Source organism: Pipistrellus hanaki (genome assembly GCF_964339955.1).
Source record: "Pipistrellus hanaki genome assembly, chromosome: 1".
NCBI classification, from domain to species: domain Eukaryota; kingdom Metazoa; phylum Chordata; class Mammalia; order Chiroptera; family Vespertilionidae; genus Pipistrellus; species Pipistrellus hanaki.
Window position 1 is genome coordinate 22,576,489 of NC_140503.1, and position 17,692 is coordinate 22,594,180.

General features: G+C 42.5%; 1 protein-coding gene across 1 annotated transcript in view; it reads left to right on the forward strand.

Moving 5' to 3' along the window:
- The window catches only part of ZFYVE1 (zinc finger FYVE-type containing 1), a 51,242-nt gene that overhangs the window by 21,937 nt on the left and 11,613 nt on the right, over window positions 1-17,692 (forward strand). The window contains exons 3-4 of the mRNA XM_084892813.1: window positions 566-1,070; window positions 5,750-5,964. Of these exons, the coding sequence (XP_084748939.1) occupies window positions 566-1,070; window positions 5,750-5,964 (720 nt within the window). The remainder of the gene's footprint in view (window positions 1-565; window positions 1,071-5,749; window positions 5,965-17,692) is intronic.

Consider the following 17,692-nt stretch of genomic DNA (forward strand, 5'->3'; position numbering starts at 1 on the left):
GTACCCTGATTGGAAATTGAACTGTGACCTCCTGGTTCATAGGTCGATGCTCAACCACTGAGCCACACTGGTCAGGCTCATGTTGAATGCTTTACATACCCTAAACACTAGACTCTTATTAAATATATGATTTACAAATATTTTCTCCCATTCTTTGGGTGTCTTTTCACTGCCTTGCTAATAATATCCTTTGCAGAATGATAGCTTTCATTTGTGATAGTCCATTTTATCTATTTTTTCTTTTGTTGTATAGCTTTTGCTGTATTAACTAAGAAACCATGGCTTAATCCAAGGTCATAAAAATTTGTTCCTATGTTCTCTTCTGAGAATTTTATACTTTTAGTTCTTTATGACTACTAAGTTCTGATACTGACTGAGGCTTTAAAAGTTCCTGTTAGCTCTTTGCTAAGGGTAAGGGCTGGGTGGAGGCTGTTATACTGGGGCTTCTTTTCCTTGCCATTTTAACAAGTCAGTCAAGGACCTTGACTCTGGGAAGCATTTGTTCTTCTTGCACATGTTTCTAGCTATTTTGCCATTTCTTGATTTCATTGTATTTTTTTTTAAGGTGTCTAATGAAGAGGACTTTATTAGGAAATTGGACTGCAAACCTGATCAGCATCTGAAGGTTGTCTCCATTTTTGGAAATACTGGTGATGGGAAGTCTCATACCCTCAATCACACTTTCTTTTATGGCCGTGAAGTCTTCAAAACCTCCCCTGCCCAGGAGTCCTGCACCGTGGGAGTGTGGGCAGCCTACGACCCAGTCCACAAAGTAGCAGTGATAGACACGGAAGGGCTCCTGGGGGCTACGGTGAATATCAGCCAGAGAACACGGCTGCTGCTTAAGGTCCTGGCCATCTCAGACCTCGTCATCTATCGAACTCATGCAGACCGGCTGCATAATGACCTCTTCAAGTTCCTCGGGGACGCCTCAGAAGCTTATCTGAAGCACTTCACCAAGGAGCTCAAGGCTACTACTGCCCGCTGTGGCCTGGATGTGCCCTTGTCCACCCTAGGCCCTGCTGTTATCATTTTCCATGAGACTGTGCACACTCAGCTGCTGGGCTCTGGTGAGTAGATGGGGTACTGTGTCACAGACTGACCTTTCTTGGTACAAAGAGGCAGCCATTGGGCTGTAAAAGCAACTTGATGGTGGCCATTGCCTAGAAAAATTTCGGCCTGGGCAAGACATAAGGAAATGTTTCTAGAAGGACGGAATGAATCAACCATGTTGAAATCTGCTTATGGCCTTTGCCGGTTTGGCTCAGTGGATAGAGTGTAGGCCTGTGGACTGAAGGGTCCCAGGTTTGATTCTGGCCAAGGGCACATGCCTGGGTTGTGGGCTTGATCCCCAGTAGGGGGTTTATGGGAGGTAGCCGATCAATGATTCTCTCTCATCATTGATGTTTCTATCTCTCCCTTTCCCTTTCTCTCTGAAACCAATAAATACATACATATACATACATATATGTGCATACACACACACACCTACACTAATTAAAAAGAAATATGCAAACTGGCCGCCACTTTGTGCCACTCACCAGCCAATCAGGAGTGAATATGCAAATTAACCCAACAAAGATGCCAGAGGCCCCGCCCCCCAGTCCCTCTGGGCCTCTGGGCAGCATGCATGCAGGTGTGTAGTGCTGGGTGGGACAGGATGCCTGCTATGAGGGGGAGTGTGGGGGGGCAGAGGGAGCTACAGGAGCTGCGCTCCCACTGGAGTGAAGACTGAAGGCTCCTGCTTGAGTGAAGGCCTGGGTCCCAGGTGCCAGAGGAAAACCGATGCAGGCAGCCAGGGGAAGGAAGGCCTATTGTACGGATCTTCGTGCAACTGGCCTCTAGTATATATAATCTGCTTATGGTTAGGATGAGGATCAAGAATTGTTGAATGGCTTTGGCAAAATAGAGGTCCTTGGTGGTCTGTATTAAAACCTGTTTCCCAGGGATGGTGAGTAGGAAAGCCTAGTCAGAGTGGGATTGAGAGTGAATAGGAGTAGAAAAATGAAGGCAGTGAGTATATTCAACTCTTTCAAAGAGTTCTATAAAAGCTAGCAGACAAATAAATGATAGCTGCAGGCTAATGTGGGAATTCAAGGAATTTTCCCTTTTTAAAATTTAACATGAACGGTATTGCAGGCCAAAACCGGTTTGGCTCAATGGATAGAGCATCAGCTTGGGGACTGAAGGGTCCCGGGTTCGATTCCGGTCAAGGGCATGTACCTTGGTTGCGGGCATATCCCCAGTAGGAGGTGTGCAAGAGGCAGCTGATCGATGACTCTCTCTCATCGATGTTTCTAACTCTCTCTCTCCCTTCCTCTCTGTACAAAATCAATAAAATATATTTTTTTTAAAAAAGGAAAAAAAAAGAAAAAAAAAGAAAGGTATTGCAGATATTTGTGTACTGATGAGAGTAATTCACTGGAAAGTAGATGTATGAGACAGCAAGGACATTGGCCTTAGGAGCATGGACAGTTCATCTATATTATAGATGGGAGAGAAGATAGAATGTATGGACACAGTTACAAGTAAGAGTTTTGTGTGTGTATGTGTGTGTGTTGTCTTATTGTTTCTGTTTTCTTAGATCAGTGGTTGACAAACTCATTAGTCAACAGAGCCAAATATTAATAGTACAATGATTGAAATTTCTTTTGAGAGTCAGATTTTTTATATATTTTAATATATTTTTATTGATTTTTTACAGAGAGGAAGGGAGAGAGATAGAGAGCTAGAAACGTCGATGAGAGAGAAACATCGACCAGCTGCCTCTTGCACACCCCCTACCGGGGATGTGCCCGCAACCAAGGTACATGCCCTTGACCAGAATCGAACCCGGGACCTTTGAGTCCGCAGGCTGACGCTCTATCCACTGAGCCAAACTGGTTTCGGCGAGAGTCAAATTTTTTAAACTTCTAACACCACTTCTTCAACATAGACTCCAATATACTCCAGGCCGTGGTATTTTATGGAAGAGCCACACTCAAGGGGCCAAAGAGCCGTAGTTTGCAGACCACGGTCTTAGATAAATAGGAAGCAAGATCATGACCTGAGAAGGAGATTGAGGGAGCAGGTGGGAATATTAGTATTGTCCCTGATAGCAATAACACCATTTGCCTGTTATTCAGTTGAACAAAGCTTACTAAGTGCACAATGTGCTGAGCTCTGGGGCACCAAGCTGAAAAGGAACACAATTCCCACCCTCTAGTAAATCACGGTGTAGTTGGAGGAACCACGGGTGTTCTGTTCTGTTCTGTAGTAGATGCAGGTACGGGAGCTGTGGGAGTGTGGAAGAGGGACACTCTATACCTTCTAGGAAAGAGGAGGTGATATTTGAACACTAGAGACATGGCTAGGGAGCAGAGGGGTAGAGCGATGCTCTAGGAAGGGCAAATGCCTAGTAGTTTGAAGGAGGAAGTTCTACTACAGCTTCCTGACTTCCATTGTAGCTCCCTTCAGTGCATCTTCCACACAGCATCCAGAGCCATCTTTTTAAAAGCTTAGTTTATAAATTAGATCATGTCATACTCCTGCTTATAGCCTGTCAGCAGCTTTGTCTACATCAAAATAAAATCCAAACTCCTAATTATGGTGTCCTCACTCTGACTTCTAGCTGCGTCTCTGAACTTCTTTAGTTATCCGCCTTCCTTCCCTCCCCTCACCCACTAAATGCCCTCCTCTTTTCACGCGTTTGTATATGTGCACACACATGACATATGTGTATACTCCCTCCACTAGTCCTATCTTTTTCTCTCGACACCTTGGCATACGCTGCTCTTCCCCCACCTAGCCATAGGTTTTTCAGAGTCAACTCTCATCTCCTCGGAGCCTTTCCTGACTGTCCCGTAGAGTTGTTCCTGCATCCTGGTGGTTGTGCTCTTATTGCATCACCCTATTCATTTGCATTAGGGTACTTTTCTCTATCAGAAATCATGCTGTGTATTTGCTTACTTGTTTTTGATCTTTTCCCATTCGAATGGAAATTCCACATGGCAGGAACCTTGTCTGTCTTACTGCTACATCCAAAGTGGCCTAGTGCTTGATTCACAGTAGGCTCTCCTCTGACGTACGCTCAGTGGATAAATGAAGAGGCTCAGTGTGTCTGAAGCATAGATTGTATGAGAAGGAATGGTGGGGATATTCTTGGGAATTAGATCATGGATGTTTGTGACTCAGTTCTTAAGTATGGCAGGATTTTAAGCGGGGAGTTATATGGTCAATCCTGTGTTTTCAAAAGATCCTGTTGTAGGATGAACTGGAGAGGCATGCCTGGAAGAGTCAGGGAGACCAGCCAGGAGGTTTTCACAGTTCTAGGTGAGAAGTGACGGGGGTGAGCCAGGGCAGTGGCAGTAAGAGGGAAGTGGACAGTCTGGGCCATATTAAGGAGTTAGAATATGGTGGACTTTGGTTTAGTGGGAAGACAAGAAATCTAAGTGTTCCAGAATGGAAGAAGTAATTCATAGCAATTGATTTTAAGGTAAGGAGAGCAGGTTGGAAATGCCAAATTTTTTTTTTTTTTTTTTTTTGAAATGCCAAATTTTGAATGCCTCCTGGAATCAGCGTTTTTGTGCTACTTTGGATCTTTACGGCCCGGGACAATGCTCTAACCAACTGAGCCACACGGCCAGGGCATAATGAGCAGATTTTTAAAAAAAGTTTCTTGAATAATGTACAGAGAGAAAAGTGCACATCATATCAGAAGTGTATAACTTGATGAGTTTTCATTTACTGAACATACCCGTGAAATCAGTTTGAGATCTTGACACACCACCACCCTCTTCATAGAAGTCCTGCTCAGTCCTGCTCAGTAGGGTAACCTGAATTCTAACAGGGTAACCCTTGCCTGCTTAAGTTATGCCTGCTTAAGTATTTTATATATATATATGGAGTCAGACTTTTGCAATGAAAGAGGGGTGACTTTTTTATTTTAATTTTATTTATTTATTTTTAAAAATATATTTTATTGATTTTTAAAAAAATATATTTTATTGATTTTGTACAGAGAGGAAGGGAGAGAGATAGAGAGCTAGAAATATCGGATATTCCCGCAACCAAGGTACATGCCCTTGACTGGAATCGAACCCGGGTCCCTTCAGTCCCCAAGCCGACGCTCTATCCATTGAGCCAAACCGGTTTCGGCTATTTTATTGATTTTTTTACAGAGAGGAAGAGAGAGGGATAGAGAGTTACTACAAACATCTATGAGAGAGAATCATCGATCAGCTGCCTCTTGCACACCTCCTACTGGGGATGTGCCCACAACCAAGGCACATGCCCTTGACCAAAATCGAACCTGGGACTTTTCAGTCCGCAGACCAAAGCTCTATCCACTGAGCCAAACTGGTTTTGGCAACTTTTTTTTTTTTTTTTTTTTTTTAAAGAAAGGTCACTGTTGCCCTGGCGGGGTGGCTCGGTTGGTTAGAGCACTATCCCACACTAAAAGGTTTTGGGTTTGATCCCGGATCGGGGCATACAGAAGACAAATGATCAATGTTTCTCACTCTCTCTCCCCCTTCCTCTCTAAAATCAATAAAAACAGCGCAGATGGCATAGCTCAGTGGTTTGATTCCCAGTCAGGGCACATGCCCAGGTTGCAGGCATGGTTCTTGGTGAGGAGGCAGCCGATTCTCTCTCTCATTGATGTTTCCATCTCTCTACCTCTCCCTTCCTAAAAACATACCATCGGGTGAGGAGTGTAAACAAACAAACGAACGAAAGGTCACTTTTCAGGTTCCTATTTTTGCTTGTCCAGATCACCCGTCAGAGGTGCCGGAGAAGCTCATCCAGGACCGTTTCCGGAAGCTGGGCCGCTTCCCTGAAGCCTTCAGCTCCATTCACTACAAGGGAACCAGGACTTACAACCCTCCCACGGACTTCTCCGGGCTCCGGAGAGCTTTGGAGCAGCAGCTAGAGAACAACACCACCCGTTCGCCCCGGCACCCAGGAGTCATCTTCAAAGCCCTGAAGGTCAGTTGGCTCCCGCCTCGCCTCGAGTGCTCCTCACTGAGTGCCAGTGGGTGGTGAGAACACTCAGTTCTCCAGCTTTTGTTGGTACTGGTGATTGGAAACCTGGGCTGAGAGAGAGGTTATAGGAAAAGGAAGTGCATGAGTGGAGTTTACATCTCTCAAATGACCTCATCTTGCTAGGAGCTGGAGTACAGAGGAATCTCAGGTGATAGTTGAAAAGTGATAGCCCCTGCCCTAGCTAGTTTGGCTCAGTGGATAGAGCGTTGGCCTGAGGACTGAAGGGTCCCAGGTTCGATTCTGGTCAAGGGCACATGCCCAGGTTGCGGGCTCAATTCCCCAGTGAGGGGCGCGCAGGAGGCAGCCAATCAATGATTCTCTCTCATCATTGATGTCTCTAACTCTCTCCCTTCCTCTCTGAAATTAATAAAAATATGTTTTAAAAAAATGATAGATCCTGCCAAGACCGGTTTGGCTCAATGGATAGAACCTTGGCTTGGGGACTGAAAGGTCCCGGGTTCGATTCCGGTCTAGGGCATATACCGTGGTTACGGGCATATCCCCAGTAGGGGGTGTGCAAGAGGCAGCTGATCGATGTCTATCTCTCATCGATGTTTCTAACTCTCTATCTCTCTCCCTTCCTCTCTGTACAAAATCAATAAAATATATTTAAAAAAAATAAAAAATAAAATAAAAAATGATAGGTCCTTATATCAGTGAAAAACTAGGCTTTTAGGGAATAGGAAAAAGCATTAATTTATGGATGGTGTGGCTCAACTCTGGTGAGCCAACTCATGCTGAGGCTCAGTTATGTGGACAGCCCTTTTGTTTTTCTTTATATAGACTCACCTGTTTTTGTTTTTAACCTAAATTAATTTATGAAAGTAGGCAACATTTTGTAATCACTATAAATGGAAAACTAGTATTACAGGTAGAAATTTGACCAAGAAAAAAACCAAAAATATATATGGATAACAATAATTGCTGTTTATGACGTACCAAAGTTCAGAGGATTTGTTCATTTAATCCAAGGGTGGGGAACATCTGGCCCGAATACTATATAAGTCTTGTATTATTATAATCATAACTTGCATGTTTTTCTATACCAACAACTGTAAACCTACTTTTGCCTACTCTGGTATATATAAACTGAACATGTATCATTTTTCTATCATCTCATATAGTTGCATGTAGAATATAATTTTATTTTATTTTATTTTTAAAAAATTACATTTTAGAATATAATTTTAGGTATTTTTGCTTATTTGATGCCTTTTCTATTTTGCTTTTAATATTTCAAGGATTTTATTTCAACACAGTATTTTATCTTTAGTATATGATTATTTTACCACTAGATGCCTGGTGCACAAAATTCATGCATGGGGGGGGGAGAAGATGTGTCCCCCAGCCCAGCCTGCACCCTCTCCAATCTGGGATCCCTCGAGGGTCTGACATCCCTCTCATAATCCAGGACTGCTAGCTCCCAACTGCTCACCTGCCTGTCTTCCTGATTGCCCCTAACCGCTTCTGCCTGCCAGCCTGATCACCCCCTAACCACTTCCCTGTCAGCCTGATTGATGCCTAATTGCTTCCCTGCCAATCTTCTTGCCCCTAACTGTCCTTCCCTGCAAGCCTGGTCACCCCTAACTGCCCTCCCCTACAGGCCTAGTCCCCCTCAACTGCTCTCCCTTGCAGTCTTGGGTCCCCCCTAAACTGCCCTTCCCTGCAGGCCCAGTCCCTCCCAACTGCCCTCCCCTGTTGGCCATCTTGTGGTGGCCATCTTGTGTCCACATGGGGTCAGGATCTTTGACCACATGGAGGCAGCCATATTGTGTGTTGGAGTGATGGTCAATCTGCATATTACTCTTATTAGATAGGATAGAGGCCTGGTGCATGGGTGAGGGCCAGCTGGTTTGCCCTGAAGTGTATTCTGGATCAGGGTGGGGATTCCTTTGGGGTGTGGGGCGACCTGGGTGAGGGGCCTGTGGTGGTTTGCAGGCCAGCCGTGCCCCCCAGCAACCCAAGTAGAGGCCTTGGTATCTGGAATTTATTTATCTTCTATAATTGAAATTTTGTAGCCTTGAGTGGAGGCGTAGGCCGGGGAAACACAAGCCACTTGTTCGCTCCGTGGTCACAGCCATCTTGGTTGGGTTAATTTGCATACTTGATCCTGATTGGCTTATGGACGTAGTGGAGTGATAGTTAATTTGCATATTACTATTTTATTATATAGGTTTCTTTATAATGAATTCGTGAAGTCCATCTGGGTGAAAAACTGCTTGCTTTTTGAGGTTTGCTTTGTGCACAACTCTGTTACTATGGCTTCAGGCTTAGGACAGAAGTGCTGGGAAGGAGCAGAGCCTTTGGGGCAGTGCTGGGCTGCAGGGCCTGGAGAGAGAACAGGGAAATGTTAACAAGAAGATTGGAGCTGGGATATGAGGATGCCCTGAGGGTCAGGGGACAGAGACTGGGACTGGGAGGGAAAGGAAGGAGCGGTAGAAGTGAGTTTGGCACAAAGCTAGGCAGTTCCTGGTTTATACAGGGAACAACTCCGGGCCTAGGCTGATTTGCTTAATCCATTGAGTGTAAAAGGTCTGCAGTGTAGGACACAATGTTAACAATCAGTGGATCTGAGTAAACTGTGTATAGGAGTTTCTTGTATTATTCTTGCAACTTTTCTATAATCTTGAAATTATACGTCAAAATGAAAAGTTACCCTCCAAAAAAGGTTTGTGGTTTTAGCAGAGTTTTCTACTAAATGTTTGTGTCCTCCCAAAATTCCTATTGGAAATCCTTAATGCCCAGTGTGTTAGTGTTAGTGTTAGGGATCTTTGGGAGGTGATTGGGCCATGAGGATGGAGCCCTCATGAATGAGGGTAATAACCTTGATAAAAGAAGCGCCAGAGAGCTCTTCTTCTCCTCCCCCCAAAAGAGGACACTGAGCAGACACTATTGATGAGCCAGAAAGCAGGTTCTCAGCAGAACCTGACTATACTGGTGCCCAGACCTTGGACTTAGCTTCCAGACTGTTAGAAATAAATTTCTGTTGAGTCTGTGTATCTATAATAATAAAAGCATAATATGCTAAATAGATCGGACGTCCTTCTGGACAAAAGCCGAGGGGGCTGTGAGGGAAGCCCAGGTCCCGGTGCCAGAGGAAAAGCTGGTGCCGGCAGCTGGGGGAAGGCAGGCCTACTCTTGCATGAATTTTGTGCATCAGGTCTCTATTCTGTATAGCAGCCCAAAAGGACTAACAGTGGTTAAAAGCTTGGGCTCTGGAGTCAGACTTGTGTCAGAATCCCAGTTCTGCTACTTACCAGCTGCTTAGTCTTGGGAAATGAATTAAGTTGTTTGATCATTAATTCATTGAACAAATAAATGAGTGCATTCTGTGCCAGGTAGAATCTGAGGTGCTGGAAATAGAGTGGACGCCCAAGATAGACAACAGTCTTTGCCCTTGTAGCACTTCTTCAGACATTTTCCTCATCAGAACAATTGGGGTAATAATAGAATGTTCCTAATTAAATTGAGGTGGGGATTAAATGAGAACAACATACTTGGCATATGGTAAATGTTCAATAAGAATTAACTGTTGTGAATAATATGAAGAAAGAAACTATGAAAAGTGATTATATTTGAATAATTCATGATATACATACTTCTAATTAGAATTTGAGATTAGTGTGTACTTAGATGTACAGGCTAGTGGCCATGTAAGGGCTCAAAGGTGGAAGAACACACCCAAGTATAGCAAATATTCTCCAAAGTGGCCGAATCCATGCTTTATTATGCAAAGGGCTGTAAATCTGATCGATAGGAATTTTGACTGCAAGGCCAATGGCTGGGTTAATGTTTATTTTATTATTATTTTTAAAAAATATATTTTATTGATTTTTTTACAGAGAGGAAGGGAGAGAGATATAGAGCTAGAAACGTCGATGAGAGAGAAACATCGACCAGGAGAAAGACACATCAACCAGCTGCCTCTTGCACACCCCCTACTGGGGATGTGCCCGCAGCCAATGTACATGCCCTTGACCGGAATCGAACCTGGGACCTTTCAGTCTGCAGACCTACGCTCTACCACTGAGCTCAACCGGTTTCGGCATGGGTTAATGTTTAAATAAGACCATCAGGGACACCGAGTGCTTAAGTGATAATTAGTGATATCACCCTTAAGAGTCTTGGGTGGCCTACTCCAGACCATTTGTTAGGCACTTTTAAGAAAAATAGTTACACTGTATTCTTAGGAGGTGATATGATCTCAAAAGCTTTCTGAGATTAAAATGAGCCTGGTCAGCCGGGACCGGTTTGGCTCAGCAGTAGAGCGTTGGCCTGCGGACTGAAAGGTCCCGGGTTCGATTCTGGTCAAGGGCATGTACCTTGGTTGCGGGCACATCCCCAGTGGGGGGTGTGTAAGAGGCAGCTGGTAGGTGTTTCTCTCTCATCGACGTTTCTAACTCTCTGTCCCTCTCAATTCCTCTCTGTGTAAAATCAATAAAATATATTTAAAATAAATAAATAAATAAAATGAGCCTGGTCACCTGAGTTCTGATGATTTTTGATAGTAGTGTCCTCACCTGAGTTTCACCTGGACCCCATCCTACGTTTTCTGTTCTCCGAGGTAGGGGCTGTGCTGTACTGAGACGTGGGACCCACTGCTCTTGTCTAGGACAAGGCATTTTTTGTTTAAGAATACGTTTTGGGCTCTCCCTAGGAAATTGTAGGATTCTTTAAACACTTACTTAATCTATTGTTCCACTTATTTATGTGTTTATTGTTTGGTTTCTGTGTGTGTCCTGGTTTTTGTATGTGATGGAACCTGAACACGTGGTGTGTCGGGATGGTGCTCCAGCCTGCTGACCTGCCGGCCGGGGCCAATTGTAGGGTTTCTTGCAATTTACTCAGATCTTTGAAAAAAACGTTTTTGTCTTTTTCTTCTTTTTTTTTTTTTTTTTTTTTTTTTTTAATCCACTTTATATTAGAAGTTGTCAATTCTCTATCACTTTAATAGGAAGCTACCTGTAAGGACTATATTCGGCAAATTGACCCACTAGAATTTTATTGCTTTTAAAATACATCCTAACTGAAGCCTTCATAGTTCATAGCAGTGTATAATACAATTGCTGTCTGTTCTTCACTTATTTTTTTTATTTTGTTTTATATTGTATTTATTTTTACAAGTAGCCTCGAGTCCTTTTTGGAACAAAAGAGTGAGGATGGGCATAAACCAGTGATTTAAACCAGTGTGCTGCAAGAATTTGTGAAATTTCTTGACTATTTCTTGACTATTAAATTTGTGACTATTTAGTCTAGGGCACTGACCTCTTTTCTCTTAGATTGTCAAATAAAACAAATGACGTCCAGCTGGTATGGTTCAGTGACTGAGTGTTGACCTATGAACCAGGAGGTCACAGTTCAAATCCTGGTCAGGGCAGAAGTCCAGGTTGTGGGCTTACTCTCTGTTAAGGCGTGTGCAGAAAGCAGCCAATCAACGATTCTCTCATCGTTGATGTTTCTCTCTCCCTTCCTCTCTGAAATCAATTTTAAAAAATGACAACAGCCAACATAGCAATAGCCATCTGGTGTAAATGAATCAAAATTATACTTTTTTTTTTCTTTTGGCAGAAAATGTATTTTTTGGTGTGCTGCAGAATTTTAGTAATTAGTGTATGTGTGCCATGAGATAAAAAAGGTTGAAAATCACTGGCATAAACGGATAAATTATCATTGCCAAAATAACTTGTCTGTCTTCCTGTTTTCATTTGTTTCCTTCTCTGTCCCTGGCATTTTTTACCTTGTGTAGTTCCTCCCTAACTCACTGAGTAAACACTTAGAGAAGGCTAGGGACAGATTTATATGGTCATTTGTCTATATGACTTTTATTTTTATTTATTTATTTTTAAAAAATATATATTTTATTGATTTTTTACAGAGAGGAAGGGGGAGAGAGAGAGAGCTAGATACAGCGATGAGAGAGAAACATTGACCAGCTGCCTCTTGCACACCCCCTACCGGGGATGTGCCCGCAACCAATGTACATGCCCTTGACCGGAATCGAACCTGGGACCTTTCAGTCTGCAGACCGATTCTCTACCACTGGCCAAACTGGTTTCGGCTCTATATGACTTTTAAAGTTTTAGATAAAAATTGGAGAATCTAAGATGGCTGCTCGGGTAGGCAACTAGCCGCAGCCGCACACAACAATTTTAATAAAATACAACTAAAATATAAAATGGACATTACCCAGAACTACAGGAAAGTCGACTGACTGGAAATCCTACAACAAGAAGCAAGGAGAAAACCAGAAGGAAGCGCGGAGGAGCTGTAAAAGCCTAAGGTACAGAGACACGCGGCGCGCGGAGAGGACGGAGCCGGAGAGGAGGGAGGCCGAGTGCCTGGCGGGCGTTCCCTAGCGGAAAGGAGATAAAACTCCGACTGTGCTGGGCCCCTGACTGCTCTGAACCCCAGTTCTGGGCCAGACCCCGGGAACTCAGGCTCAGCCATAGGGAGCTGGGCTGTAAGTCGGAACCCCGGGGTAGCGGAGAAAGGAGGTCCCGGAGGCGCGCACACTGCCCCCAGAGAAGGGACCGTCGGTTGTGCCGCGGGATTGCCCTGGCCGGAAGGAGACTGGGGCTCCAGACTGCTGTGAACGCCACCTCCAACTCCACTTCCAACTGAACTGAACCCCAATACCGGGCTCATTGTGGGAGAGCATAGACTGTTTGGCAGCAGGCGAAAATCGAGGGCACCTTTCTCTCAGAGGCGCGGGCAGCGAGCACTGAAGGACCCGCAGAGGGCGGGGCTGACGGAAGCCAAAGCTGCAGGCTCCACCCTGAAACCCCGTCCCATCTGTAACTGCGAAATGCGACAACAAAATAGATCACAAACGAAAGAAATGGAGGACAAAAAGCGTCTGGATATAGAGTTCAAATCTACGCTTATAAGGTTTTTCAAGAATTTCCTAGAAAAGATGGATAAGGCCTATGAGGATATGAAAAGAGATCAACTAGAATTAATAAGGAGTCAACAAGAAATGATAAGGGATCAACAAGAAATAAAGAATACATTGTCTGAAATAAAAAATATTCTACAGAGTCCTAAAAACAGAAGGGAAGATCGCAAGAATCAAGTCAAAGATTTGGAACATAAAGAGCCAGAAGACACTCCTCCACAGAAGCTAGAAGGCAAGAGAATCCAGAAAATTGAAGATAATGTAAGAAACCTCTGGGACAACTTCAAGCGAACCAACATCAGAATTATGGGGGTTCCAGAAGATGAGAGAGAGCAAGATATCGAAAACATACTGAAAGAAATAGTGACAGAAAACTTCCCCCACCTGGTGAAAGAATTTGACTTACAAGTCCAGGAAGCGCACAGAACTCCAAACAAAAGGAATCCAAAGAGGACCACACCGAGACACATCATTATTAAAATTCCAAGAGCAAAAGATAAAGAGAGAATACTAAAAGAAGCAAGAGCAAAGAAGGTAGTAACTTATAAAGGAGCACCTATACGATTGTCAGCTGACTTCTCAACAGAAACCATGCAGGCCAGAAGGGAATGGCAAGAAATATTCAAGGTGATGAATAGCAAGAACCTACAGCCAAAAATAAGCTACCCAGCAAAGCTATCACTCAGAATCGAAGGCCAGATAAAGAGCTTCACTAATAAAAAAAAGCTAAAGGAGTTCATCACCACCAAACCAGAATTATATGAATTGCTGAAGGGGGTTCTTTCAGAAGAGAAAGTAAACAAAGATAAAAATTATGAACAACAAATACGTAATTATCAACAAGTGAATCTAAAAACCAAGGAAATTAAAAAAATCTGATGAACAATATTAACTGTTGAATATAATAGAATCAGAGGTATGGAAGGGGAGTGAACTGACGATTCTTGGGGAAAAGGGGAGAGGGGGGCGTGGGAAGAGACTGAACATAAACTGTGCACCTATGGATGAGGACAATGGGGAGAGGGGAAAGGGCAGAGGGTGGGGTGGGAACCTGGTGGAGGAGAGCAATGGTGGGGGGGGGGGGGAAGGAACATTTGTAATAATATGAAAAATAAAAACTTATTAAAAAAAAGAAGTAAAAAAAAAAAAATAAAAAAAAAAAAAAATAAAACTATGAAACAAAAAAAAAAAAAAAAGTTTTAGATAAAATATACAGGAATATTGTTAGGAAAAAATACAAATCTTTTAGGAAAATGGAGAGACATAAAAGGCAATAAAAACTGTGATGCACCAATAAACTTCAACTCTCTAGTACAGTGGTTGCCAACCGGTGGTCTGTGGACCACTGGTGGTCTGTGAGATCTGAAAGGCTGGTGAACGCTGCTCTAGTAATCAAGGAAATGAAAATCACGGTAATACAAGGGTGAACACTGAAAAGCCTGGCAAGAAAAAGTCAGTATAAAGCAGTAAACTCTTATAAACTGCCAACTGAGTTAAAATTCTTAGAAAAGTAATTTATAAATATCTAGTATAGATAAAATATGCATAATGTATGTTCTAGGAATTTGCCTTAAAGAAACTTCCACAGGAACACATATGAGGATGTTATAGCGTTATTTGTAATAGCAACAAAATGCAAACTAAGTCTACAAAAATGGATAAACTATGGTATTTTATAAAAAAGAGAATTGGGTCATGCCCTAGTCGGTTTGGCTCAGTGGATAGGTTTCAGCCTGTGGACTGAAGGGTCCCGGGTTTGATTCCGGTCAAGGGCACATGCCCGGGTTGCAGGCTTTGGCCCTAGTTGGGGGTGTGTGGTAGGCAACCAGTCGATATGTCTCTTTCCTCGTTGATGTTTCTATCTCTCTCTCCCTCTCCCTTTCACTCTATCTAAAAATCAATGGAAAAAAAATATCCTTGGTGAGGATTAAAACAAAAAGGAAATGGACGCACAGAGAGGTGAATTAATTAGCTTGAGGTGACTTATCTAGTAAAAGTGGTGGAGAAGAATTTGAGTCAGGTAGTCTGGCTCCAAGTCTCTGCTTTTAACTCTGCTCTATTCCTTCTCAATAGTTATTCCACTTCTAGGAAGGTCAGAGCATGTGACCATCTTTTAAGGTTCCTGATACATATTGCTAGTTGCCTCTAGAAAGGACATTCCCATAAATATTATTTGTATATTTGGTTATTTTCATTGAAAAAGGTAATTTTTTAAATTATAAAAGCAACGTGTGTTCATGATAAAATAATTTAAATAATGCAGAAATACGTATGGTATGAATTGAGTCCCTTTTTCTCCTCACCCCCTCACTCTATGATAACCATTGTTAATATTTTCTTGTATATGCTTCTAGAAATATCCAGTGACACACATGTGCATACATAAGTATATGTATATGATACATTTTTCTCCATAAATAAATGGGATCATAGGGAACTTAAATTCTTTTATCCTTCCCTATAATCTCTTATTCTGCAGATAACCATTGTAAGTAGTTTCTTGTATATTCTTCTAGAAATTTTCAATTCTATATAAGTACATGTATACACACACACACACACACACACACACACACACACAAACACCTCACATTTTTCTTCCTTCAAAAATGGGACTAAACATTCATATTATTTCAGAACTTATTTTCCCCCCACTTAATTATACGTCTTGGTTATCTTTCTATATTAGTATATAACACATCATTCTTTTTAATGCCACTTGGTATACTTTTAAAAGTTATTAGCTGCATCTTAGTTATGAGGTTCCACCTGATTGATGTAGAACTGTTGGACCCAAGGGGAGCCCATGTGCTGCTTTTCATGGTCATTATCCAACGGGAATGTGTTTAATGAGGAAAACTGAAGAGTTTGGAGAGAGAGAGACAGATACTTTCTGTTTTAGTGACTGCTGACCTGACCACGCTTCCTGCCACAGTGTGGTCCAGGCCCAGTGCCTCTTTGCCAGCTGGTTATGTCCCACCTCCTGACCACTCCTTTCCACAGGGTCCATAGAAGCAACAGTCAAGTTGGTAGGCAGGATACCTACCAACAGAGCAAACCTGAGTAAGCCGGTAAATCTTTTTAAAGGAAAGAGATGCTCAGAACCCTATTGAATAAGGGAATTTAATATTGAATTAGCTGTGTTGTCTGTGTTACAGTTATTAACAATCGAGAGAATCTTTTTTTTTTTTTTAAATATATTTTATTGATTTTTCACAGAGAGGAAAGGAAAGGGACAGATAGCTAGAAACATCGATGAGAGAGAATCATCGATCAGCTGCCTCCTGACATCCCCCACTGGGGATGTGCCCGCAACCAGTGTACATGCCCTTGACCAGAATCGAACCCGGGCCCTTTCAGTCCGCAGACCGACGCTCTACCAATGAGCCAAACCGGTTTCGGCGAGAGAATCTTTTTAAAGTTGAATTTGTATAGGTTTTATTTAATACCTCTTTTAGCCTCCAATATCTAAATGTAGAAACTCTGACCTTTATCACATCAGGATGCATTTAAGAATATTTAAAGTCATTATATTCTATTAGGGGTGGCATCATTGATTGCATAAGAGTCCATTTTGAATCAGAACATTCACTGCCAGCCCTTGATGACTGAGGCTAACCTTTCAGGTTCAGTAGAAAGAGCCACACTGTTTCCTGGACAACTAAAGTTCAAGATCATCTGGTCTCCAGGCAACCTTTTCCAGACTTACCTCAGATGCTTTCCCAAGCTTTTTCAGGAGCTTCCTTCCCTGCCTTTCTCTCACAGCTATGGGACCTCAGAAGGAGGAGAGCCCAAAATCCCTGGAATGATGTGAGGTTTGGAATTTTTGAAAGACAAAGTATATGGATTAGGCAGTAATGTCTTTATTGGAAAGTAACAACCAGGAAGGAGGACAGCTTCTGCTTACCCTTGTATCCAAAACACACTAACATCAGATTTTTAAAAAGCAGTTACTGAATATTCCCATACTCTTGACTCCTGTTAAGTTCTCCGGACGCTTGTCATGGTCTGACTCATTATTTCAGTGACTTGTGAGGGAAGTAACATGCTTTTCGTGTGTCCCAGCATTTCAGAGCATAGGTGACCAGCATATGAGGTGCTGCGGCTGGTTAGACTGGGAATTCTCTTTCTGATGTCATAAGAGGTTACTATTGCCTTGATTTATTGAGGGCAGGCAGTGATGGAGGTTCTATGGCATATGTACCATGGGAATCGGGCTGTAGATTGTTTCGTGCTAAACTTTGAGATATGTAGACATGCCCCGATTTTTCTGAGGGAATTTCAGAGATGTGAACCAGGCAACTTGGGTTTTAGAACAGAAAGAACCTTGAGTAACAATGTGCTGTCATGGTTATTGGAATGCAGTCTTATGTTTACTGGGGAGTGACATTTCACCCTTCTTCCCCTTCGCCGAATTCAACCCAGTTGTTGAACTCATGCTAAATATATTCTTTTTTCCTAAAGCAAACTAGTTCTTAGGTTATCTTTTTAGTTACCCATTTAGAAGAAAAAAAACCTTAGGGGCTAATAATGCTTCTCTTTGGTTTTCCCCTATAGCTCTTTAGTAGCTTCTATATTCCTTTATTTTCTTTTTCTCTCTTTTGTTTTACTTTTTCTATCACCTCATTAGATACATAAGCAGCTTTTGCAGCTAAATACAGCAGCTCCTCAAATATTTTGTTAAATGTTTTGTTATAGCATTGAGGTGCTGTAGGAACTTAACTCTTGTTTGTATCAGTTCCAGGGGTCCTCAAACTTTTTAAAGTGGGGGCCAGA